General features: G+C 41.7%; 1 protein-coding gene across 4 annotated transcripts in view; it reads left to right on the forward strand.

The window, feature by feature from the left end:
- The window catches only part of USP28 (ubiquitin specific peptidase 28), a 229,213-nt gene that overhangs the window by 193,169 nt on the left and 8,568 nt on the right, over positions 1-27,476 (forward strand). For 3 of the 4 annotated variants that reach the window (XM_053690114.1, XM_053690115.1, XM_053690116.1), the window contains 4 exons: positions 6,426-6,504; positions 7,710-7,789; positions 8,322-8,445; positions 10,692-10,887. In XM_053690114.1, coding sequence (XP_053546089.1) covers positions 6,426-6,504; positions 7,710-7,789; positions 8,322-8,445; positions 10,692-10,887 — 479 coding nt within the window. Of the gene's footprint in view, positions 1-6,425; positions 6,505-7,709; positions 7,790-8,321; positions 8,446-8,793; positions 10,618-10,691; positions 10,888-27,476 lie in introns of those variants that run through there. The other variant, XM_053690117.1, reaches the window with a different exon arrangement.

Below are 27,476 nucleotides of genomic sequence, written 5' to 3' on the forward strand. Positions count from 1 at the left end.
TGTTCTCCTCCTTATCTGGTGTTCCATGCAGATAAGGTGGTTTTGCGTACTAAACCTGGTTTTCTTCCGAAAGTTGTTTCTAACAAAAATATTAACCAGGAGATAGTTGTGCCTTCTTTGTGTCCGAATCCAGTTTCAAAGAAGGAACGTTTGTTGCACAATTTGGATGTAGTTCGTGCTCTAAAATTCTATTTAGAGGCTACAAAGGATTTCAGACAAACATCTTCCTTGTTTGTTGTTTATTCTGGTAAAAGGAGAGGTCAAAAAGCAACTTCTACCTCTCTCTCTTTTTGGCTTAAAAGCATCATCAGATTGGCTTATGAGACTGCCGGACGGCAGCCTCCTGAAAGAATCACAGCTCATTCCACTAGGGCTGTGGCTTCCACATGGGCCTTCAAGAACGAGGCTTCTGTTGATCAGATATGTAAGGCAGCGACTTGGTCTTCACTGCACACTTTTACCAAATTTTACACTTTTGCTTCTTCTGAGGCTATTTTTGGGAGAAAGGTTTTGCAAACCGTGGTGCCTTCCATCTAGGTGACCTGATTTGCTCCCTCCCATCATCCGTGTCCTAAAGCTTTGGTATTGGTTCCCACAAGTAAGGATGACGCCGTGGACCGGACACACCTATTTTGGAGAAAACAGAATTTATGTTTACCTGATAAATTACTTTCTCCAACGGTGTGTCCGGTCCACGGCCCGCCCTGGTTTTTTAATCAGGTCTGATGATTTAATTTCTCTAACTACAGTCACCACGGTATCATATGATTTCTCCTATGCAAATATTCCTCCTTTACGTCGGTCGAATGACTGGGGAAGGCGGAGCCTAGGAGGGATCATGTGACCAGCTTTGCTGGGCTCTTTGCCATTTCCTGTTGGGGAAGAGAATATCCCACAAGTAAGGATGACGCCGTGGACCGGACACACCGTTGGAGAAAGTAATTTATCAGGTAAACATAATTCTGTTTTTTAAACTTTGTTGAGACATCCCTATTTTCTTGCGTAAGATGTTGGAGTGCTCAATTTGGAGTTTAACCACTTCCATGGCGTCCTAACAGCGCTGGGCTTTTAACACACTTAAGATGGCATGGAATGTCCTAAGGGCGTTAAAGGGAAAGTTTACAATACAATGTTTATTGTTTAAAAAGATAGATAATCCCTTTTTCTTTCCTAAGATACGGTGAGTCCAAGGAATCATCCATTACTGTTGGGAATATCACTCCTGGCCAGCAGGAGGAGGCAAAGAGCACCACAGCAAAGCTGCCAAGCATCACTTCCCTTCCCACAATCCCCAGTCATTCTCTTTGCCTTCAGTGCAAGGAGGCGGTGAAGTTTTTGGTGTCTGAGAAATTTGGATATTTCACTTCTATCAAGATTGTATTATTTTGAAAGCCAGAGTAGGTTTTCTCTGATCTTTCCTATGAAGATTGAGTCTAGCTGTACTCCACGTTTGTCTCTTCAGTAGGGCAGTGGTGGCTTTAAAGCAGTTAGGAACTTGTCAGGTGGGCCTTGCTGCGTTTTCCTAACATGTTGCTGCCCTGGTATAGAAAGCATGAGTAGTTTTACTCTGTTCTTTCTTTCTTCCACAGGTCTCTGTGAGGAGTAGGGCAGTGGTGGCTTTAAAGCAGTTAGGAACTTGTCAGGTGGGCCTTGCTGCGTTTTCCTAACATGTTACTGCCCTGGGATAGAAAGCCTGAGTAGTTTTACTCTGTTCTTTCTTTCTTCCACAGGTCTCTGTGAGGAGTAGCATCCTCTCATGCCAGGTGAGCTGTCCTTCTGCAGGACAGCTATATTTGCAGGTAAGTGCCTTTAGTCTTCTGGGGCTAAGAGACTGCAATTTATATGGGACACAAGATCCTTAATGAAGCTATTTATGGCAGTGAGCAGGCACTACAAGGGCATGTGATATTTGGAGACTTAAGGGTTAATCTCCTTCAAGGCAAGGAAGGAGGTAATTCTTTTGGCTCAGTTTACTTTAATACCCTCTTATTTTATAGCAGAACCCAGTTTATTTAATCCTTAGGGGTTAATCCTACCCTAATTCTCTTGGTCTCAGATGTATTAGTGGTGTTTTAGAAGAGCGCGCTTTTCTACTTACAGCACCATGCCTATAGGTAAACAGTATTATGCTAATAGTAGTGTGCACTGTGATATTTCCTCCGCTTCTTGATAGAAAAGCGGAGCGGTGTCCTGGGTTTATTTTATTGTCCTGTAGGCACTTGGGGGTAAAATTGCCTTGACTACGTTTATCATTCCCATGCCTTTTTCCATGGCTCCGCCTCATTCTCACTGAAGCGCAGCGGCGCCATTTTGGAGGAGTAAATAATGAGTTGGTGTCCGTAACTCCGCCTCGTTTGCCGACATGAGAACGTAGCGCAGTTCTCGTTTTGTCTGGCTCTGAGGTGCAGTTCTTTATGGAGAGATCGCTCTGATAAGAAAATATGTAAATAAGTAGTGTTAATTGTGGAAACATTTCTGGATAAAAGATGTTACTTAAATACAAGAAAATATGTAAATAAAATGACAAATATTTTCTATTCCTCAAGTTAAGGTGTAATTTGTGAATACCACTGTAGTTAGTGGTAAGGAAGTCAAATTGTTAAATGGATTAACTTTTGGGGCTTTTGTTTCTTGGGACAGGGTCTGTTCCTAGGAATTAGGAAAATGCGAGTAGAGATCCAGATAGTAAGGTTGCTGCTCCTCATTTGGCTACACAGGTTGCTCTCTCTCCTAAGTCTGGTGAGGAGAATTTGCTGGTTCCTTCTGGGGGTAAATTCTCAGATCGGACAGTATAATTCCTTCATCTGTTGCTAAAGTGGTCCTCTTCAGATGGATGCTTGCACACCTCGTGTACTGTTAAAGGAGTTTTTTTGTCTACTTGGACGACATCGATACCCCTGTCGTTGTCAACCTTTTGAAAGTTTTGTGACCTTTTCCTTTTCTATTATGTTCCTTCCTATGAGGAAGTGTTTCTAATGTGCCTTGGCTATTTTCACAGGAATAGGAATTGTTTTCAGTCCTTTAAAGGATTTTCCTGTCGCTGACTCCACTAAATTGCATGGTACCCTAAGTAGAAGGGAGTGTTTTCTACTATGGCTCTGAGATCTTCAATCCTTATGGACGGTGACTGCTCCTTGACAGATCCATGGATAAGAAGCTGGAGGTTTAAGTGGTCATTTAGAGCAATGCCTTGTCTTTTAGACTTGCTGTACTAGCCGCTGTGCATTGTGGCTGAAGTCTGGGTCAGTTGAGAAGCCTACCTGTGACTTAATGGTACAGTCTAGGCTTTAGAGTGCTGCTGTTGCAGGTTCAGTTTTTTAAGTTTCCTCCAAATCCACGTTTCTGGCATCACCTTTTAAGGATTGGACCTTGTTTGAACTTAGTCTAGCAGACTTATCCTCTGACTTTCGGTAAAAAAAGGTTTTTTTTCTACCACTCGTCAGGAAAATAGGACTAAAGGAAGACTTTCCTCTTTCTGCAGGGTCAGTCTTGCCTTTTGAGTCCAATCTAAGTTATCCTCCCAGGGGCAGTTTTCTCTGGGGGAAAAATTGAGAATTATTATCTATGCACTTCAGTGCTGCTAGTTAGAGTATCTGCAACCTTGGTATGATGAGTAGCATTCCCTGGTTTTGGTCCAGGACCTTCCTCTCTGGGAGTGACAGTTCTAGTTCCAGTTTTGGAACAGGGTCTGGTATTTACCCTATGTAACTCGGGTTTTGACCTTCAAAGTAGTATTCTTTCTCCTTTGATTCAAGAGGACCTGTCCTTAGGCATGAGGGTTTTTTTCTGGACAATATTTGGTTCAGGTGTCTTACTTCCTTCGAGCAAACTCTCTTTTAGGAGATCTGGTACAATCCTATATTCCCATGGAAGGGAAATAAATCTGGTATAGAGTTCCCTTGTCCTATCTTCAAGGGTGATTTACTTGTGTCTACTACCACAATATCCTGATTGCTCCTGATCCGTCTGATCTGGGAAGTTAAGTACGGCCAGGCCTGGTCAGTACCTGCATGGAGAGCAGGCCGATGTAGCCTGATGGTTATCTGTGACTTTGCAACTCAGAGATTGATGGTTCGAGTCCAGCTAGGCGCTGGATGTCCATTTGAAGTCCGACTGGAAACTCCAGGTGCGGTAAGCTGGGACCTTAATAGAGTCTCTATCTAGGAGAAGATGTTTAACAAAGGTCAGCTAATTGAGGATTTATTCCTTTTCCTCTTTCAGCAGTCTTCTGTCTGGCCGACAGCAAGCTATAGTGGCCCGGTAGATAACTTGGTTATCTTGCAACCCAGGAGGTTGGGAGTTTGGATAGCTACAGTTGATTTTACCTTCACTATTCAGTGATTCTATGTGTGGAGGGAATTGGTCTGTTGGTTTACATGGACTATTTTCAATAATATGGAGAACTTCGGATCTGTCTCAGAGGATAGATCTAGATCAGTTGATAGACTCTCTCCCGTAGTGGCTCTTTCAGGAGTATCTGTCTCAGGGCGCGTGCTTCTGGTGACATTCCTGGGTGATGTGACCATGGTCGCCTACCTCCTGGGCTGGGAAGCAGTCTGGGTTAAGGTGCAGGATCTATGGACACGGAAGTGTCTGCTCTCCTCTTTAGCATCTTGGAGTTGAGAGCGATTTACAATGCTCTGATGGCTGGGCCTCAGTCGTCCTTAGATTCAGTCTTGTATGCCTGTTTACCTCCGTTTGTTCTCCTTCCACAAAAGTCTCAAACAGGAGAGAATGTTGGGATTGTATTTGTCCCTGTGTGGCCTCGCAGGATCTGGTGTGCAGACCTAGTGGAAATGTCGTCTCTCCCACCTTGGCGGCTGCCTCTGAGGGAGGACCTTCTAATTCAAGGCCTCTTCCTTCATCCAAGTCTCGTTTTCTCTGAAGCTGACTGCTTGGAGATGGTTCGCTTAGTTCTGTCTAAGCGTGGTTTTTCTGTGTTGGTCTTTGAGACCATGATTCAGGCTCACAAGTCTGTTCCTATAGAGTTTTACCACAAGATATGGCGTTAATATCTTTAATGGTGTGAATGTTATTGGAGGGATGTTTGGTGCACATCTTGAATGTTGTGCGTGTTATTGAATTCTATCTGCAGGCGACTAAGGATTTTCGTCCAGTCTTCTGCCCTGTTTGTTTGTTTCTCTGGAAACGTAAAGGTCAGAAAGCTTCTGCTATTTCTTTTTCTCTTTGTTGAGAAGTATAATTCGGTTGGCTTATGAGACTGACAGCAGCCTCCTGGGTGTATTACCGCAAGGGCTGTCTCCTTTTCTTGGGTTTTTGAAATTTACTTTTCTGTGGAACGGGTTTGCAAGGCTGCAACTTGGTTTTAATGTTAATACTTTTGCCTCTTGTCCCTCCCTAATAATCTGTGTCCTCTAGCTTGGATATTGGCTCCCAACAGTAATTGATGACTCCGTGAACTCACCGTTTCTTAGGAAGGAAAACAAAATTTATGCTTGCCTGATGATAAATGTATTTATTTCCGGATATGGTGAGTCCATGGCCCGCTCTTTATTTTAAAACCGTTATTTTTCATTTTAACCTCAGGCACCTCTACACCTTGTGTTATTTTCTTTTTCTCCATTTTCCTTCGGTCGAATGACTGGGGATTGTGGGAAGGGAAGTGATGCTTGGTAGCTTTGCTGTGGTGCTCTTTGCCTCCTCCTGCTGGCCAGGAGTGATATTCACAGCAGTAATTGATGATTCTGTGAAACTCAATGTATCCGGAAAGAAATTTATCAGGTAAGCATACATTTTATTACCCATTCCCCAGCTTTGCATAACCTATACGGTTATATTAATACACTTTTTACCTCTGTAATTACCTTGTATCTAAACCTCTGCAAACTGCATCCTTATTTTTTTTTGACAGACTTAGCCCATCAGTGCTAACTCATAAATAACTCCATGGGAGTGAGCACAATGCTATCTATATGCCACACATGAACTAGCGCTCTTCAGATGTAATAAAAACCTGTCAAAAAGCACTTAGATAAGCGGCAGCTAAAATGTAGAAACCAATAATCAAGTGCTACCCAGGGTGATGAACCAAAGATGGGCCGGCTTCTAAGCTTACATTCCTGCTTTTTCAAATAAAGATACCAAGAGAACGAAGAAAAAATTATAATAGGAGTAAATTATAAACTTGCTTAAAATAGCTGCTCTATCTGAATCAGGGAAGAAAACATTTGGGTCCAGTATCCCTTTAAACAAGCAATAGTCCAATAACATGCTATACATATTACAGCACTATATATCCCTTTAATTTCAGTAAGCGATTATACCAGGTAGCCATCTTTTCTCTTACTATATCTGGAAATGTGCCTAAAATACAAACACCAGTGAACGCTGATGTGGTTTTATACACGTGTGTCCTCCTGTAATACGAGTTCTTTTTATTGATATATCTTCTTTTGCTGACGCAGATCTATCAGTATTATGAAGGTGGCACAAGCAAAACTCAAGGAGATTGGGCCGGATGACATGGATATGAAAGAATACAAGGTGACTCTTGGTGTTTAAACTTCAGAAAATCTGAACAGGTTCCTTGTTGAGTTTAAAGCACCACAAGTACAATATGAATATAAATGTTGAAATATACTAAATACATTAGTTGTACTTTCAGAATGTGAGAGTTTTAATGGTTATAATTCAAACCCTGCTTTCCCAGCCTTAAAGGGCCACTAAACCCAAAATCTTTCTTTCATGATTCAGATAGAACATACAAATTTAAACAACATTACAATTTACTTATATTATTTATTTTGCTTCATTTTTTAGATATCCTTATTTGAAGAAAAAGCAATGCACATGGGTGAGCCAATCACATGAGGCTTCTATGTGCAGCAACCAATCAGCAGCTACTGAGCCTATCTAGATATGCTTTTCAGCAAAGATTATCAAGAGAATAAAACAAATTAGATAATAGAAGTAAATTAGAAAGATGTTTAAAATTACATTCTCTTTCTAAATCATGAAAGAAAAAATGTGGGTTTCATGTCCCTTTAAAGGGACATTAAACCTATATTTTGTCTTTCATGATTCAGATAGAGAATACCATTTTAAACAACTTTCCAATTTACTTTTATTTATCTAATTTGCTTCATTCTCATGATATTCTTTCCTGAAAAGCATATCTAGATAGGCTCAGTAGCTTCTGATTGGTGGCTGCACATAGAAGCCTCATGTGATTGGCTCACCAATGTGCATTGCTATTTCTTTAACAAAGGATATCTAAAGATTGCAGCAAATTAGATAATAGAAGTAAATTGGAATGTTGTTTAAAATTGTATTCTCTATCTGAATCATTAAAGAAAAATGTTGGGTTTAGTGGCCCTTTAAAACCCACATTACTGAGAGTTCTTTTCCGTTTTGATTCATTTCTTTACTTTATAAATGTGTCCTGTTGATGAATCCCTAGTGATGCCTATAGTTTTACAGTATTGGATTCAGATGCAAGGAAACCCAGCTGAGTACAAACTGTATAGCTCTTTGTTTGATACCGATTTGTCAAGCCTGGTGCTTTGTTGTATTTGAGGTTATGGTATGATGAGTAAAGAAGCTAATTTCCTGTGAAAAAGAACACAATAAATAATTTGTCTCCAACATAACAGGTTACAACTCAAGTAGTTTTATTTTGTTTTTAACTATTTTGTCTGTTTAAATGTAGTTCTGCTGAATTTAATTTCCTGAAACATTTATTTCTGCAGAAATGGCACGAAGACTACAGCTTGTTTCGTAAGGTTTCAATATATCTGTTAACTGGGCTGGAGCTGTATCAGCATGGAAAGTAGGTGACACCCAGTTTAATGACAATATGATCATTAGAATAAGCTGCATGTAAATAATGTGTTCTCCTCAATCAGCTCTAAGGATAAAGCCACCTTTCGCAGCATTCATTGTACAGTGTTGATGTATATAACAGCTGAAGCTGCTGCGTCCCACTTATCTAGTTACTTGTAACAGATCTTCCTCTCTTTTGGCTTTGAGACCCCCATTAGTTGCTAATTCCTGAGCTATTTTGTCCTCTTTGTGGTTTTGTACTTTGATGTTTTGCCTCATAAAGTTGTACAGAACTTCTGGGGGAATTATCCATAGATATGTCAGCTTCACTTAAAGGAACATACCAATGCAAACAATACTATTGGTTATTTGTAGAGCGCCAACAGATTCCGCAGCGCTACATACTTAAAATGTTAGTGCATGTCATTTGTGCATGGTTTTATCAAAACATACCTTTAAATAAACTGCTATTAATAATGGTAACGTGTTTAATATTTCTGAGCTACTGTTCCTAATTTTTTTTTATACCCTTTGTTTAGATATCAAGAAGCTCTCACATACTTGGTCTATGCCTATCAAAGTAACAGTGAGCTCCTTAGTGTAGGGGCGAACCGTGGCGTGGAAGAGTCTATAATTAAGCTCTATAGAAGGAAGTGTCTTAAGGTGCGTATGCGCAGTCTGCAGCGCGGTCATCGCATCGCTGAATTCTATATGTCTGAGTAATTAGTCCGTCCTGTGAAGCTGAGTTTTGTCTTCACAGTTTTATGTGATACAATGTAAATGAAACAAATTGATTAAATGCAGTTAGCACAAGTATAATAATCACTCTGAGCTTATGTAGCCTCTTCATGTATCATATAGAGCTGCACATTGTTGGCATTGTATTTAAAACTTTATTTACAGGGACAGGTAGGGATTGAAATATGAAGGGTCTAATTACATGTAGTAAAGAGCTGTATTGCAATATTTATTCATTGTTTTTCTAAGCTTATGCTACTTTTAACCCCTCAGGTGCTAATAAGAAGAACCCCAGCATCTGTGACATTCCCCTGATGTTTAGGGGCGGCCCAGGATCCTGTATCGTAAACAGATTAGATAAAACGAAATAATAGTGTAGTGTTTGATTACTGGTGAACTCCGTAAGGGCTCAATACAAAAACTGCTCCTACTCTGCTGTAAGTTTACATGAGTGATCTCACCCGCCTCACATTAGTGAGGTCATATACATCTATAGCAGCGGTGACAATCGGCAGGCGCAGTTAGCATATTATCCTACTAAAGTGCCGCAGATACAACCGTTTAGCGTGTCACAATGAAACCGTCCTGCGAGTATCACAAGGTTATATTGTGGTTACAGCCTCTTCTGGCAGCCAAGGACTATACAGAATTGTGCCACATTGCTAGCGATAACATTAACCCTGCAGCCATTTGATTCATGTGCTTACAAATGTGCAGCTTCTCTGCATTTTATGTGCAGCATTTTGACAATCGGCATCAATAAGAAGTGATTTTATGGTTATGGGGCAATCAGTAGCTCAGTATTCAAATATTCTGGTAACTGCAGTGCTCGCCTGTCCTAGCTATTTTATATTGTGTTCTATTTTCGCTCTTTATCTACGTTGTGCTTTAGAGACATATTGTTAGTATTGGAGACACTGAAGTGTTTTGTCTAAACTGATGCGGCACAGAAGAAAGACGTACAGATAGTCTCTCTACCTGCTGAACATTTTCTGTTAGAAAGTATAGCTGGGAGCCGTTAACCCCTTGTATGCAGCATGCGTTCTCTGCCAGTTTGTTTTAATATCATTTAAATCAATGTTAAATTAACTATATTACATGTACAAAAGAGTATAGGAGGTTTACTGTTGCTGTTTCATATACATGACAGAATTTATTTCAGTTTAATGTTACTGCATTGTTCTTTTAAGCATTGTATATTGTGTGTCCCCTTTTATCAGTAACAATTGCTCTCTATTACTGTGTGTTTATGGCCCATTATAGTGGGAATAAAAGACTTGCTTCTATTTGTTAAAGGGACAGTCTACCATAGAATTTTATTGTTTTAAAAGATAGATAATCCCTTTATTACCCATTCCCCAGTTTTGCATAACCAACACAGTTATATTAATACTATTTGTACCTCTGTGATTAACTTGTATCTAAGCCTCTGCAAACTGCCCCTTTATTTCAGTTCTTTTGACAGACTTGCAGTCTAGCCAATCAGTGCCTGCTCCCAGATAACTGCACAAGCACAGTGTTATCTATATGAAACACATGAACTAACACCCTCTAGTGGTGAAAAACTGTTAAAATGCATTCTGAAAAGAGGTGGCCTTCAAGGTCTAAGAAATTAGCATATGAACCTCCTAGGTTAAGCTTTCAACTAAGAATACCAAGAGAACAAAGCAAAATTGGTGATAAAAGTAAATTGGAAAGTTGTTTACAATTACATGCTCTATCTGAATTATGAAAGTTTATTTTGGCCTAGAGTGTCCCTTTAAAGCATTTATCACTAGCGACCGTGCAACTAAGTGTTAAACCCCTCACAGAGTGTTGTGCATCTAGCGCTGCTGACTGGGTTAGCGTCCGTTTCTGCTCAGCATCATCTGTTCTCTGCGGCTTCTGATCGGTACTGTAATTCCTGCAAAGAAATTAAACACACAGACTTGGAGGGTCAATAGTAATAATATTACATGCGGTAACGAATTAAAAAATGTACTTTTTTTTTTTTTACCTATAGTGGCCCTTTCATTCCTTGTGTCCCTTTTTAAAGGGACAGTAAACAATTTTGCTACATTCTTTAAATAGATTATTAATATATCAGCAGAGTCTGAACTACATCTGCTATGTTTGCTGCACATGTAAATCTGCTACGGTTGAGCACTAACTCAGCTGTTTACCTTCCACAGGACTTAAATGATACGGCGGCCATTTTGTTTGAGAGCGGTCAGGAAGAGCACGTGACTGAAGGCGTCGGCATCATGAATGACTTAATAATTCCCTGCATGCAGCTTATCTTCAATAACAGTACTTCCCAGGAAGACCTGGCCGCCATAGAAGAAATGAGAAGTCGCTGGTGCTCCTACCTAGGACAAGATCTAGATGGTGAGCAAGTGAACGTGTGATTTTACATGTATAATTTCTATGCAGAAAATGAGCCGGGGAAATGAAACCTCAGAAATGTTACACTACTGTACATTTGATAAGTCAGGAGTTTTGGGGCCCTCAGTCTTTGTAACTCCCCTATTGCTCTAGAAAATTCAGGTTTAACTTTTATACATTACAAGAAAGAGTACTTATTGTTTTGCACATTAGAGACAACGCCTCCTTTATTTGGTGCGTTAGGGGCTAACTTAGATGTGAGCTCAGGATTTAGACCTTCTGAGTTAATTTAATCACTTGGAAATCAAAAAACCTTTTTGCAAAGAAATAAGAAAAGTGATGATTCTTCCAGGGCACTGAGCTACCTTTACAAATGAAACTCATAACTAAGCTCTGGTGTAACTAATGGCTTCTAGACAAAAGACTGCAATGAGACTTCTTTACTTGTACAAGAGTTTACAAGACGACCTATGGTGATTCCCCCTGGTATATGTAGTTCTTCCAGCTGGCAAGATCATAAAAATGATCCAAAAGATCAAGCAATGGTAATAAAGCCTCAACATGGCTTTACTAATGAGTTAGGAAGATTCAATCACAATGTCTTGCATGCAAGAGACAAGTCTGCTGACTTACAGTGTGTCACTTAAATACAGGACGCCTCTAGAGACAAGTCTGCTGACTCCCAGTGTGTCACTTAAATACAGGACGCCTCTAGAGACAAGTCTGCTGACTCCCAGTGTGTCACTTAAATACAGGACGCCTCTAGAGACAAGTCTGCTGACTCCCAGTGTGTCACTTAAATACAGGACGCCTCTAGAGACAAGTCTGCTGACTCCCAGTGTGTCACTTAAATACAGGACGCCTCTAGAGACAAGTCTGCTGACTCCCAGTGTGTCACTTAAATACAGGACGCCTCTAGAGACAAGTCTGCTGACTCACAGTGTGTCACTTAAATACAGGACGCCTCTAGAGACAAGTCTGCTGACTCCCAGTGTGTCACTTAAATACAGGACGCCTCTAGAGACAAGTCTGCTGACTCCCAGTGTGTCACTTAAATACAGGACGCCTCTAGAGACAAGTCTGCTGACTCCCAGTGTGTCACTTAAATACAGGACGCCTCTAGAGACAAGTCTGCTGACTCCCAGTGTGTCACTTAAATACAGGACGCCTCTAGAGACAAGTCTGCTGACTCACAGCGTGTCACTTACATACAGGACGCCTCTAGAGACAAGTCTGCTGACTTACAGTGTGTCACTTACATACAGGACGCCTCTAGAGACAAGTCTGCTGACTCACAGCGTGTCACTTACATACAGGACGCCTCTAGAGACAAGTCTGCTGACTCACAGTGTGTCACTTACATACAGGACGCCTCTAGAGACAAGTCTGCTGACTTACAGTGTGTCACTTAAATACAGGACACCTCTAGAGACAAGTCTGCTGACTCCCAGTGTGTCACTTAAATACAGGACGCCTCTAGAGACAAGTCTGCTGACTCACAGCGTGTCACTTACATACAGGACGCCTCTAGAGACAAGTCTGCTGACTCACAGTGTGTCACTTAAATACAGGACGCCTCTAGAGACAAGTCTGCTGACTCACAGCGTGTCACTTACATACAGGACGCCTCTAGAGACAAGTCTGCTGACTTACAGTGTGTCACTTACATACAGGACGCCTCTAGAGACAAGTCTGCTGACTCACAGCGTGTCACTTACATACAGGACGCCTCTAGAGACAAGTCTGCTGACTTACAGTGTGTCACTTAAATACAGGACGCCTCTAGAGATAAGTCTGCTGACTCCCAGTGTGTCACTTAAATACAGGACGCCTCTAGAGACAAGTCTGCTGACTCACAGCGTGTCACTTACATACAGGACGCCTCTAGAGACAAGTCTGCTGACTCCCAGTGTGTCACTTACATACAGGACGCCTCTAGAGACAAGTCTGCTGACTCACAGTGTGTCACTTACATACAGGACGCCTCTAGAGACAAGTCTGCTGACTTACAGTGTGTCACTTAAATACAGGACGCCTCTAGAGACAAGTCTGCTGACTTACAGTGTGTCACTTAAATACAGGACACCTCTAGAGACAAGTCTGCTGACTCACAGCGTGTCACTTAAATACAGGACGCCTCTAGAGATAAGTCTGCTGACTCCCAGTGTGTCACTTAAATACAGGACGCCTCTAGAGACAAGTCTGCTGACTCCCAGTGTGTCACTTAAATACAGGACGCCTCTAGAGACAAGTCTGCTGACTCCCAGTGTGTCACTTAAATACAGGACGCCTCTAGAGATAAGTCTGCTGACTCCCAGTGTGTCACTTACATACAGGACGCCTCTAGAGACAAGTCTGCTGACTCCCAGTGTGTCACTTACATACAGGACGCCTCTAGAGACAAGTCTGCTGACTCCCAGTGTGTCCCTTACATACAGGACGCCTCTAGAGACAAGTCTGCTGACTCCCAGTGTGTCACTTAAATACAGGACGCCTCTAGAGACAAGTCTGCTGACTCACAGTGTGTCACTTAAATACAGGACGCCTCTAGAGACAAGTCTGCTGACTCACAGCGTGTCACTTACATACAGGACGCCTCTAGAGACAAGTCTGACTCAGTGTGTCACATGCGGGTCACCTCTAGAGACAAGTCTGCTGACTCACAGCATGTCACTTACATACAGGACGCCTCTAGAGACAAGTCTGACTCAGTGTGTCACTTAAAAGTCTGCTGACTCACTGTGTGTCACATTCAGGTCAGGTCTAGAGACAAGTCTGACTCAGTGTGTCACATGCGGGTCACCTCTAGAGACAAGTCTGCTTACTCACGGCGTGTGTATATCATATTCATATTATTTACATTAATTAGATAGTTAATTATAGTTTATTAAATATGAATATTGCATAAATGTTTTTTCATGTTTTCAGCTACTTGACTGCAAAGGACTCCACGTGTGTGTGTGCGTATGTGCTGCTGTGTGTATTTCTTTTTTATGACACAATGAGTCCAAGGATAATCTTAATTTCTACTGGAAATACCACTCCTGCCCTGCAGGAGGCGACAAAGAGCACCACAGCAAAGCTGTTAAATATCACCTCCCTTCCCTCCCAACCCAGTCATTCCCTTTGCCTATGTTAGTGCTAGGAAGTGGTAAAGTTAGATGTTAGATAAGATTCTTCAATCAAGAGTTTATTATTTTTAAAGTGGTGCAAGATTGTGCTGCTTTGTCCTAGGGTGTAGCCGTAGTCCAGTAGTCTCTTCAGTAGAGCAGTAGTGGCTTTAGAGCAATGGGAACTGGTGGGACATAATTGTCACTGCGCCTCCCATAAATTGTATGCTGCCCTGTTTGTGAGTCTGAGGGAGAAATACTCAGTACTTTTTGTTTCCACAGGCCAATGTGAGGGAGAGGACCTCGCAAGCCGGGTGAGCTGCCTTACTGCCGGGCAGATTTCTAAGGTAAGTGCTAAGTTTTATTTTCTGGGGTATGTACACAGAAAAATTGGCACTTTATGATATACATGGACACAAGATGACATTATCTCTAGGAGTGATAAGTCATAGGGCAGTTACTGCAGGCACTGGGGAAGTGGAGAAGTGGCTCTCTTGTTTAGGTTTGGTGATTTCGACATGATAGCAACTCCCAACAGCTTTATTTTACTTTAGCAGCCGACCGGGAGGTTAGGATTGTTACGTAGACATCATAGCTAAGAATCACTGAGCTACACTTTACTTAATAAGCAGTGTTATATTTAAAACGGCTTTATTTTTCTAGCCTTGTTTTTTATTTTTCTAGCCATGATTTTGCAATTTCCTACTCCCAACGGCTTTATTTCACATTACTAGCTGACCGGGAGGTTTGGCTCTTAAATTCGCCATGATGGGTGTTAATTCTCCCGACGGCTCTATTTTGACAAAGTTTTAGCCTCCCGGGAGGTTTATCTTGATACGTCCACGATGGGCGGAGCTAAGCTACGCAACATTGTTTGCACGCCTTTTTACATAGCCCTAATCCCTCAGAAGAAACGGCTTCTACACCATTTGGATGTGGTTCGTGCCTTAAGGTTTTTCCTGCAGGCGACTAAGGATTTTTGTCAGTCTTCTGCTTTGTGGTTTTCTGAGGAAAACGTAAGGGACAGAAAGCTATAACTACTTCTCTTTCACACTTTTTTCAAAATTTTATAAATTTGACTTTTTTTGCCTCGGCTGAGGCGGCTTTTGGGAGAAAGGTTCTTCAAGCAGTGGTGCCTTCCATTTAGGTTCCCTGTCTTGTCCCTCCCGTATCATCTGTGTACTCAAGCTTGGGTATTGATTCCCAATAGTAATTAAGATGATCCTTGGACTCATAGTGTCATTAAAAAGAAAAGAAAATTTATGCTTATCTAATAAATATTTTTTTTGACACGAGTCCACGGCCCGCCCTTTTTTGAAAGACAGGTTGTTGGTTATAAACTTCAGACACCTCTGCACCTTGTTACTTCCTTTCTCTCCTTTACTTTGGTTGAATGACTGGGTTGGGAGGGAAGGGAGGTGATATTTAACAGCTTTGCTGTGGTGCTCTTTGCCGCCACCTGCAGGGCAGGAGTGGTATTCCCAATAGTAATTAAGATGATCCGTGGACTCATCGTGTCAAAAAAGAAATAAATTTATCAGGTAAGCATAAATTTTCTTTTCTTTCATGTAATTGGCAAGAGTCCATGAGCTAGTGACATATGGGATATACAATCCTACCAGGAGGGGCAAAGTTTCCTAAACCTCAAAATGCCTATAAATACCCCCCTCACCACACCACAATTCAGTATTACAAACTTTGCCTCCTATGGAAGTGGTGAAGAAAGTTTGTGCTTGATTTTTATGATTTCTTCTATGATAAGCGTTTCTAAGCATTCTAAGCCCAATTCATTTCAGAGTACAGGGTGTGTCAGAGGGATGTGAAGAGAGTATCGCCTGTTTGATTTTATGGTTTTCCTTGTGGGAAATCTTTTCAAGGGTTCCCTGTTATCAGTCGTAGGGATTCATTTCCTACCTCCCTTTTCAGATCGACGATATACTCTTATATACCATTACCTCTGCTGATAGCTTTCAGTACTGGTTTGGCTATCTGCTATATGTGGATGGCTGTCTCAGTAAGTAGGTTTCATTATTTTAAGACACTCTCGGCTATGGTTTGGTGCTTCATGTATTAATATAAAGTTTTAAATATATGTATTTTACTTATATTTGCCATGAGTCAGGTCTATGTATATTTCCCTTTGCAGTCCAGCAGTTTCGTTATGGGAATCATGTTTAGGAAGCTTGTTTTTCCTGGGGTATAGTCTCTTTTTTTCAATTTGACTTGTTTTTTTCTTGGAAAACTTTCCGGCAAATTAGGCTCGCAAAGGGTGCAAAATGCTGTTATTGCGGCGTTCTTGGCGCTAGAAATCTTTTGGGCGCGAATGTGCGTCTGTCATGACGCAAGTTCGTAATTTCCTGCATCTTAGTTGACGCTAGGTTGTTTGGCATGAAATTGTGATTATGATGGGAGTTGCGTAATTTCCGGATGTTTGTTTCCGCCAAAAAATTTCTCAACTTTCTTTTGCGTCGTGCGTCATACTTGCTGCCAAAAAATGTAGTTTTGTTTTACCTCACTTCCTATATGCTCCTTGCCTTCTTTATGTTTAGAGGGCTATGCCATTTGCTTTTTTTTGCCAATTTTAGCATTTGCATTTTTTCCCATTCCTAAAACTGCTATATGTGGAAATAAGATATTTCTGTTTAATGTTATTTTTCTTTTTTTAAATTTTACAAGATGTCTCAATCTGATCCTGTCTCAGAATCTGCTGTAGGAACCATGCTGCCTGAACACAGTTCTACCAAAGCTAAGTGTATCTGTTGTAAACTAGTGGAGATCATATCTCCAGCTGTAGTATGTAACAGTTGTCATGATAAGCTTTTGAATGCAGAAAAGGTTTCTATTAGTGCTAGTACAGTATCTGTTGTTCCTTCAACATCTAAAGTACATGATATCCCTGTTGATATGAAAAATTATATTGCTGATGCGATACAGAAGGCTATGGCTGCAATACTGCCTTCAAATAAACGTAAAAGGTCTTTTAAAACTTCTCATAATACTGATGAAGTTTGTAATGACCGGCAACATACTGATATATCCTCTGATAAGGATCTCTCTGACTCAGAAGATCCTACTTCAGACATTGACACTGATTAATCATCTTATCTTTTTAAGATTGAGTATATTTGTTCTTTATTAAAAGAAGTGTTAATAACATTGGATATTGAGGAGTCTGATCCTCTTGATAATAAATCCAGTAAACGTTTAAATTCTGTTTATAAACCTCCTGTGACTACTCCTGAGGTTTTTCTTGTTCCTGATGCTATTTCTGATGTGATTGCTAAGGAATGGTCTAAGCCTGGTACTTCTTTTGTTCCTCCTTCAATGTTTAAAAAGTTTCCTTTGCCAGTGGCTAAATTAGAGTTTTGGGGAAAAGTCCCTAAGGTTGATGGGGCTATTTCTACTCTTGCTAAACGTACTACTATTCCTATGGAAGATAGTACCTCTTTTAAGGATCCTTTAGATAGGAAGATTGAATCTTATATAAGGAAAGCTTATTTCTCCAACATAGGTGTGTCCGGTCCACGGCGTCATCCTTACTTGTGGGATATTCTCTTCCCCAACAGGAAATGGCAAAGAGCCCAGCAAAGCTGGTCACATGATCCCTCCTAGGCTCCGCCTACCCCAGTCATTCTCTTTGCCGTTGCACCGGCAACATCTCCACGGAGATGGTTAAGAGTTTTTTGGTGTTTAAATGTAGTTTTTATCCTTCAATCAAGTGTTTGTTATTTTAAAATAGTGCTGGTATGTACTATTTACTCTGAAACAGAAAAGAGATGAAGATTTCTGTTTGTAAGAGGAAGATGATTTTAGCAAACGTTACTAAAATCGATTGCTGTTTCCACACAGGACTGTTGAGATGAAGTAACTTCAGTTGGGGGAAACAGTTGGCAGACTTTTCTGCTTGAGGTATGACTGGCCACATTTCTAACAAGACTTCTACCTCTCTTTCTTTTTGGCTTAAAAGCATTATCCGATTGGCTTATGAGACTGCCGGACGGCAGCCTCCTGAAAGAATCACAGCTCACTCCACTAGGGCTGTGGCTTCCACATGGGCCTTCAAGAACGAGGCTTCTGTTGACCAGATATGTAAGGCAGCGACTTGGTCTTCACTGCACACTTTTGCCAAATTTTTCAAATTTGATACTTTTGCTTCTTCAGAGGCTATTTTTGGGAGAAAGGTTTTGCAAGCCGTGGTGCCTTCCATTTAGGTGACCTGATTTGCTCCCTCCCTTCATCCGTGTCCTAAAGCTTTGGTATTGGTTCCCACAAGTAAGGATGACGCCGTGGACCGGACACACCTATGTTGGAGAAAACAGAATTTATGCTTACCTGATAAATTACTTTCTCCAACGGTGTGTCCGGTCCACGGCCCGCCCTGGTTTTTTTAATCAGGTATGATGAATTATTTTCTCTAACTACAGTCACCACGGTATCATATGGTTTCTCCTATGCATATTTCCTCCTGTACGTCGGTCGAATGACTGGGGTAGGCGGAGCCTAGGAGGGATCATGTGACCAGCTTTGCTGGGCTCTTTGCCATTTCCTGTTGGGGAAGAGAATATCCCACAAGTAAGGATGACGCCGTGGACCGGACACACCGTTGGAGAAAGTAATTTATCAGGTAAGCATAAATTCTGTTTTGCATTCTGGCTATATGCTCAGAACTGCCATTTCTATGGCTGATGTTGCGGCTGCATCAACTTTTTGGTTGGATAGCTTAGCACAATGAGAAAAAGACCCTGATTTGCATAGCATTGTTAGTTTGCATCAACATGCTAATCATTTTATCTGTGATGCTATTTTTAAAATCATCAAGATTAATGTTAAATCTATGTCTTTGACTATTTTAGCTAGAAGAGCTTTATGGCTCAAATCATGGAATGCTGACATGGTATCTAAATCTAGGTTACTGTCTCTTTCATTCCAGGGTAATAATTTGTTTAGTTCTCAGTTAGATTCAATTATTTCCACTATTACTGGGGAGAAGGGAGTTTTTTGCCTCAAGATAAAAAGTCTAAAAGCAAATCTAAAGTTTCTAATTGGTTCCGTTCCTTTTGTCAGAATAGAGAACAGAAAACCATTCCTTCCCCCAAAGACTCTGGCTCCAATTGGAAGTTGGTATAAATCCAAGCCTTACATGAAACCAAAGCCAGCCCCCAAGACTGCATGAAGGTGCGGCCCTCGATCCAGTTCTGCTGGTGGGGGGCAGATTGAAATTATTTCTTCCATTCAGAATCATTGGATTCAGAATATTGTCTCCAAGGGGTATCGAATATATTTCAGAATAAGACCTTCTGTGAGATTTTTTTTCTTTCTCAAGTTCCAACAAATTCTGTGAAAGCTCATGGTTTTCTAAAATGTGTTTCAGATCTAGAGCTTTCAGGAGTGATTGTACCAGTTTCAATTCTGGAACAGGGTCTGGGTTTTTATTCAAATCTATTCATTGTCCTGAATAAGGAAAATTATTTCAGACCAGTTCTGGATCTGAAGTTTTTTTAATCATTTTGTAAGAGTCCTAACTTTCAAGATGGTGACTATAAGGACTATTCTGCCTTTTTGTTCAGCAAGGTCATTAAATGTCCTCAATAGACTTACAGGATGCGTATCTTCATATTCCAATTCATACAGACCACTATCGGTTTCTGAGATTCTCTTTTCTAGACCATCATTACCAGTTTGTTGCTCTTCCATTTGGCCTAGCAACAGCTCCAAGAATCTTTTTGAAGGTTCTCAGTGCCCTTCAATCTGTAATCAGAGAGTATGGTATTGCGGTGTTTCCTTATTTGGACGATATCTTGGTTCTGGCTCAATCTTTTCATTTAGCAGAATCTCACACATATCAACTTGTGTTGTTTCTTCAAAGACATGGTTGGAGGATCAATTTACCAAAGAGTTTCTTGATTCCTCAGACAAGGGTCAACTTTTTAGGTTTCCAGATAGATTCAGTGTCCATGACTTTGTCTTTAACAGACAAGAGACGAATGAAATTGGTTTCTGACTGTCGAAACCTTCAGTCTTGATCATTCCCTTCAGTGGCTATGTGCATGGAAGTTTTAGGTCTCATGACTGCAGCATCGGAGACGATATCCCCTTTGCTCGTTTTCATATGAGACCTCTGCAGCTTTGCATGCTGAATCAATGGTGCGGGGATTATACTCTGATATCACAGTTGATATACTTAAATCCCAGCATTAAACTCTCTCTGTCCTGGTGGTTAGTCCATCATCAGATTATTCAAGGGGCCTCTTTTGTTCGTCCTGCCTGGACTGTGATTTCAACAGATGCAAGTCTCACAGGTTGGGAAGCTTTCTGGGGGTCTCTGACAGCACAAGGAGTTTGGAATCCTCAAGAGGCGAGGTTACCAATCAATATTTTAGAACTCTGTGCTATTTTCAGGGCTCTTCAGGCTTGGCCGCTATTAAAGAGAGAATTATTCATTCGTTTTCAGACAGACAATATCATAACTGTGGCATATGTCTATCATCAAGGGGGGACTCACAGTCCTTTAGCGATGAAAGAAGTATCTTGGATACTTTCTTGGGCAGAATGTGGGGTCTCCCCGAAATAGATCTGATGGCTTTTCCATCTAAACAAGAAGCCTCCCATGTACTTTCCAGGTCCAGGGATCCTCAGGCGGAGATGGTGGATGCGTTAGCAGTTCCTTGGTTTTACCAACCTGCTTATATTTTTCTGTCTCTAGTTCTTCTTCCAAGTGTGATCTCCAAGATCATATTGGCCCAATCGCATGTGTTTCTGATTGCACCAGCATGGCCTCACAGGTTTTGGTATGCAAATCTTGTCTGGATGTCCAGTTACCAGCCTTGGCCACTTCCTTTAAGGCAGGACCTTCTGTCTCAAGGGCCGTTTTTCCATCAGGATCTCAAATCGATAAATTTGAAGGTATGGAAATTGAACGCTTAGTACTTAGTCAGAGGTTTCTCTGACTCAGTGATTAATACTATGCTACAGGCTCGTAAGTGTTTTTCAAGGAAGATTTATTATCGGATTTGGAAAAACCTATATTTCATGGTGTTTTTTTTTTCAAATTCTCTTAGCATTCTTTTAGGATTCCTAGAATTTTACAGTTTCTTCAGGATGGTTTGGATAAAGGTTTGTCTGCAAGTACCTTGAAGGGACAGATCTCTGCTCTTTCTGTTTTATTTCATAGAAAGATTGCTAAAGTTCCTGATATTCATTGTTTTGTTCAGACTTTGGTTCGTATCAAGCCTGTTGTTAAATCAATTTCTCCTCCTTGGAGTCTTAATTTGGTTTTGAAGGCTTTGCAGGCTCCACCTTTTGAGCCTATGCATTTTTTGGATATTAAACTACTTTCTTGGAAAGTGTTGTTCCTTTTGGCTATCTCTTCAGCTAGAAGAGTCTCTGAATTGTCTGCTCTCTCTTGTAAGTTTCCTTTTCTGATTTTCCATCAGGATAAGGCTGTTTTGCAGATTTTGTTTTTGATTTCTTCCTAAGGTTGTGAATTCTAACATTAGTAGGGAAATTGTTGTTCCTTCCTTGTGTCCTAATCCCAAGAATACTCTTGAAATATCTCTATATTCTTAAGATGTTGTAAGAGCTTTGAAATATTATGTTGAAGCTACTAAAGATTTCATGAAGACTTCTAGTCTATTTGTTGTTTTTTCTGGTCCTAGGAAAGGTCAGAAAGCCTCTGCCAGTTCTTTGGCATCTTGGTTAAAGCTTTTAAATCACAAGGCTTATTTAGAGGCGGGACAGTCTCTGCCTCAGAGAATTACAGCTCATTCTACTAGATCAGTTACCACTTCTTGGGATTTTAAGAATGAAGCTTCGGTTGATCAGATTTGCAAAGCAGCAACTTGGTCTTCTTTGCATACATTTACTACATTTTACCATTTTGATGTATTTGCTTCTTCTGAAGCAGCCTTCAGGTAGCTGTTTCAGTTTGATTCTTCTGCTTATGATTTGTTTATTTCTTGAAATGTATGTGAAATTTATAAGAAAGACTTCTTTTTTTGTGGCTTTATTTTTTTCAGCGGAAATATGTTTTTATTTTATCCCTCCCTTTCTAGTTACTCTTCTGTGGTCTCCCACATCTTGGGTATTTCTATCTCATACGTCACTAGCTCATGGACTCTTGCCAATTACATGAAAGAAAACATCATTTATGTAAGAACTTACCTGATAAATTAATTTCTTTCATATTGGCTAGAGTCCACGAGGCCCACCCTTTTTTATGATGGTTATGATATTTGTATAAAAAGCACAATTTTATTTCCAGTTCCTCTTTTTGTATGCTTTTTACTCCTTATTCAATCACCCCACTACTTGGCTATTCGTTAAACTGAATTATGGGTGTGGTGAGGGGTGTATTTATAGGAATTTTGAGGTTTGGGAAACTTTGCCCCTCCTGGTAGAATTGTATATCCCATACGTCACTAGCTCATGGACTCTTGCCAATATGAAAGAAATGATTTTATCAGGTAAGTTCTTACATAAATTATGCTTTTTTATGTTTTGTGCAGAGCTCTAAAGTTGCACTATCCTGACGCACGTTAAATCCAATTGCGCTCAAGCGAGTGTTTTTTTTTCCCCCCATCCTAATTGGATTTGAGTCCACTGCTTCATTCATTACTTGTGGGAATTCAGAACCTGACCACCAGGAGGAGGCAAAGACACCCCAGCCAAAGGCTTAAATACCTCCCCCACTTCCCTCATCCCCTTGTCATTCTTTGCCTTTCTTCACAGAAGGTTGGCAGAGAATTGTTGGAAGATTAAGAAGTCTCTTATGGAGGGTAGTACTCTTCGAAATGGGACTGGAGTTTTAAGTAGTCCTGTCAGCCTCTAAGTGAGAGCATGGATGAAAGTTAGAGTCCGGAGATGCAAAGAGAGTCTTTCTGCGAAACCATCCCGACTCATATTAACAGCTCCTTGGCAATCAGCATTGACAAGTTTCGCTGCCTGCTTTGTTCAAGTCCATGTCAGAAGCAAGGCTACCATTTCTCACACTTGAAAGGCTGTGTTCCTGTTCCACGGCGTGGATTCCGGTAAGATCGTTTCATTTTACTCCAATGTGTGAAGTGTAATGTAAACAAAGAAGCATGGTCTCAGTGGGACTCCTTTATCTTTTGGAATCAAGGGTTAATATCTCCTCAGGAGGGTATTGAACAGGGGGGACTTTAATCATGTTTGTTATGTGATTCTGTCTGCTAATGTGTAGTGTCTCTTGGGCTCGTGGCTGTCGGAACATAACGGTCTTTATCAGGCTGCGCGGTCCTTGTGGCCTTGGATCGCTTTTTTTTTTCCAGGCCTGCACGGTGATCGCATGTCTAGTCTCCATTTCCGTATTCCTGACCGCGTGGCGAAGAGGAGAGTCTGTTTCGCTAGTTGTCTGGGTCATAGGAGGTCATGAGGGCCTCAGCCATTGGAGGTGTAAGGTGCCGTTTTTATTTTTCCTATCCATAATTTCTATCCAAGTTATGGGAGGTTCTCATTTTTTGGAGACGGATGTCTCAGATTCAGATTCTACTTCTTGCACAGAGTATGAAATGGCCCGGGTAATCCACGCCCATCAGTTATGTTCCGCATGCCGCTTTAGAGTGCACTTTTCTCCCGAAACAACAGGGAACTTAGAGTCCGCCGAGTCTTCCGCCTCTGGGGACCCCATATCCTGCGAGGCGAGTAACCTAGAACCTTCTTTGGCTATGCAAGCAGGTGTCCCGGCTTGTTTCCTCTAGAGTTTACGGCACTTTCCGCGTGACCATATCTATGGCATTGGCGCATTTACATCTTCCAGGAAGGGAGATGTTGAAGAGATATTGTCTGTGTTCTGTTAACCAGGACTCGTCAGACGGGGGATCGTCTGAGTCAGATCAGCCCTCTGGGGAAGCTTTTTTCTCTGAAGCTTCAGGGGCCCAATTGTTAGGGTCGTCAGTTGCCCCAACGGAGGTAAGTCTTGCCTTTCGTTATAGACTGGTGCGCCTTCGTGTCCTGCTGCGGCATATTTTGACGGTGCGGAAGAATCCCAGTCCTGATGGGTCGAGGGGTCCTCTGTCTTCTGTCCCGGACGGCAAGCTGGATTAGACGGGGGGGGGGGAAGAAGTAATCTCCTTGCGTCTCCAATTTACTCTTTTCTTTAAAGGGCCACTTTAAGTAAATATTTTCTATGCCTGTTACTAACTAACTACCCCAAATACGCTTTTTATCAATAGCATTTCATTAACATATCTCTACCGTATATCAGAAATCTTGTCTGCAAATTTAATTGTTTTCCAAACCCACTCCATGGGTATCCTTTGCTCTGTACCAATCCGTTTACAGTACCTAGGTTTCAAAATGGCGCTTTAAACACAAAGTTATTGCTTTAAGTATTTTGAACATGCAGTGCTGAAAATAGTGGGCAGGATAACGTGACATCATCGGCGAATAAAAGATATAACTTTTAGAATGTTATGAAACTTCGTTTTGGAGAAAATATAGGTCAGTAGGTTTTAATTAATGTTTATTAACTTTAATATGTTAGTTGTTTAGCTTAAAAATTATAACAGAAAGTAATCCTTTAAGGTATCCTATTTCAATTTTGAGCTTTGGGAGAATTAGATCACTGACCGGCTGTGCCTGTTAGTGTGTCCGTTCTTCTTGGGCGTTTGTGGTCCCATTGGCCCTTCCGCTGAAGTTACATGGAAGTTAGGACAGTGTTATGTTCTATGGTTTGTCTGTTTTATTGTCTCTCCCTTCTAGGGTGACGACTTTCTGTGGCCTTGGGCAGTCCTTGGGTGCCCTATGCTTCAGGCTGGTCCTGGTCGGGTACTAGTTTTCCTTCCATCGGGGTCTATATCAGACACGTGGTGCCCGTTATTCCTGGTTCGGTAGGGGTGCCGAGGGGTTGACTCTTGTTTGAGTTTCGTTTTCTTGTTTTGCGTTACTAGTTATAGGTGGCCTTTTGTTCCAGGATGTCAGGCTGGTCCTCTTATCTCCTGGGGGCATCAGAGGGATTGTGCTCATTCCTTATTGTCCTATCAATGCTTAGCTGGTGTGGTTTCCGAGGTTCGGATCCTGCTAGGGCGTAATCTGTAGACTCCTAAGTTCTTTTGATTCAGGTGCTAGAGTGTTTCTCCTTCCCATAGTGGGTTGGAGGTTCAGAGGATTCCATAGAAATCCGTGGTTTCAGGTTCTGGTGGCGCTTACTAGTCTCCTCCTTTGAGGCTTCCTTTGGGATTGTCCTCTTGGACTCTGTTTCCTTGATGACGGTACCTCTTCCTTAGGGTCGAGGCTGATTGGGCCTTTTGTCCTTTTCCTGGGGATTGGCTTTCTGGTCATCCGTTTCAGGAAGATAGGGCCTGTTGGTCTTTGTTCCACTTCTGGGATCTCGTCTTCTCCCATACTTTTGGAGCTCGACAGTTTATGGTCTCCTTTTCGGGTGTTGCCTCTGTTTAGGCATTTGCGTTTTCATTCGCAAGGGGTTAGAATGCTCGTTTATCGTAAATTCTAGAGCTGTACTGATTCCGGGAAGTGTATTCTGAGAGGATCTTGGAGACTATTGTTATTTTTTCAATCTAGATTTTCCAGGTTTGGGCTCTGTTCTCTTGTTCGTTTACCTTAGTCTTTGGACGTTGTCCCTAGAGCCTTTAGCGGTCAAACAGAGTCGCTGTGTGGCTTTTATCATTGCCTAGCACCCTTTAGGTTGGGAGTTTAAATCCCGCTGGGGTCTTTGTAGCACTCTGTGTCTGGGATACTTACGTAAGAGTTCAGTGTCCAAGGTGTCTTTGATGTGACTGGGATTGCATCGCCTGTGGTGCAAGGTCTGCTGTGGATGGGGTAACCTGGTGGTTCCTCAGGGATAAGCCGGTTCCGGGTGTCGGAATTTTTGTCCTTGTCTTTGACTGGACATTTTGGGTTCTGTATCAGATCCCTTAGGACTGTTTTTTGTCGGCCCAGTTCCCGTTTCCAGAACATCTTCAGTTCCTACAAGCAGATTTTTCTCTCTCTTATCGGAGAACGGGACATTTCGTCTGGGCCGACCGTAGTGGCCGATTAGTTTTTCATTCCGTACTTGATCTTTTGAGTCCATCTACAGCTTTACACTCCATACCTGTGTGCGGGTGAGCTGTTCTGTTTTTTATTTCCCCCCCTTTGGGGGGATTTGGCATTCCACAATATCCGCCTGGTACTCAGAGGTCCTTTCTTCCTCTGTTCAGTGGGGTTGTCCCCCCCTGCCTTGAATGCAGGATGTCAAGTGAATGGCTGGTTTTCTTGTGACATGCCATTATTGCAGTTCAGTAGAGGGTCTCCTTTTGGGAGTGTCCTTAGTGATCGGGAAGGGAGCTGCGAACCCAAGCTCTTTTTGGGGGGCTGGATTCCCTCCCTTTTCCTTCCTGATGGTCTTGGTGATTCTGGGAATTTCTTAATTCCTTTTTTTTTCTGGACATTGCCAGCCACTTTGGTGCTGGGTCTGTTGCCGGAGTGAGGGTCAGGGATCTGTCTGATCTGTTGAACTTTGACTGTGTATCATAGATCTTGTGAGCCTTCTTTAGAGGGGAGGCTTCGCAGTAAATCCCTCAGCAGGTAGTTTTTTCTCTGCTGGTTCTGGGTTTTATCCTTCCTTTTCTGCTTTTCTTGGGTAGTGTTGTTCTGCACTACTTTGGAGTTTTTCTTGCTGAAGACAGTCCTGTGCAGTTTACTAGCTTGAGGGGCTAGGTTTGGTGCCTTGTGTTCGCTTAGACCACCTTTGCAGCAGGAAGCCTATGGATTTCGGAGGAACATATTCAGATATCTGATGCTGTTTTTTGCGGCTCCCGGGGACGGTTTGTCTTTCGGTTGCTCTATCCTGGGTGCGAGTTAGCACTCTGCGTAGGGTAGGGGTTCTTTCTTTCTTTAGTTTTTCAGGGCTTTACTTTGGTCCCTTGGGATTTTCCTCCCGTGCTCTGCTAGGTCGGTAGGGTTTTTCTTTGGTTTTGCCCTGTTTCTTCCTTGTTTACTCTCTAGGTGTTACCCTTGGCGTTTTTTTTCCTCAAGATGCCCTAGTCCTTTTGTATTCTGGGGGTCCTTTCGGACTCCCTTATGAGTCCTTCTTACCTTCGGGAGAATGTGGATGTTTCCCTTCCTTCTGGTCGGGGGTGGGTTTATTCGCTTGCTCAGAGCCTGCGGGACTTTGTCTAGAAATCTGTAAAAAAAAAACAAAGCGCAACCAGATTCAAGTGCAGATATTGGGAATAAAACACACCACGCTACTGAGTTGCACTTACAATGTTACCAATTTTATTATGCACTGCAACATATCCCAATGGTTGAAATAAATGTATGAAATACACGGTCCATATAAAAAACGTCTCTCTTTCCTCCAAGTCAGTCTCTATATACAGCACTCACTACATGCATGTTGACATCCCTTGAAGACTTCGGTGCCTGTGGCTTGGCTTTTATTCTGGCAAGTTTAACCCCTTCTATGCCCTAGAGGATTTTGCAGCAGCTACACTGTGTACCTCCTTTTCCAGTACGGCGATC

This window comes from Bombina bombina, chromosome 8, assembly GCF_027579735.1.
Source record: "Bombina bombina isolate aBomBom1 chromosome 8, aBomBom1.pri, whole genome shotgun sequence".
NCBI classification, from domain to species: Eukaryota; Metazoa; Chordata; class Amphibia; order Anura; family Bombinatoridae; genus Bombina; species Bombina bombina.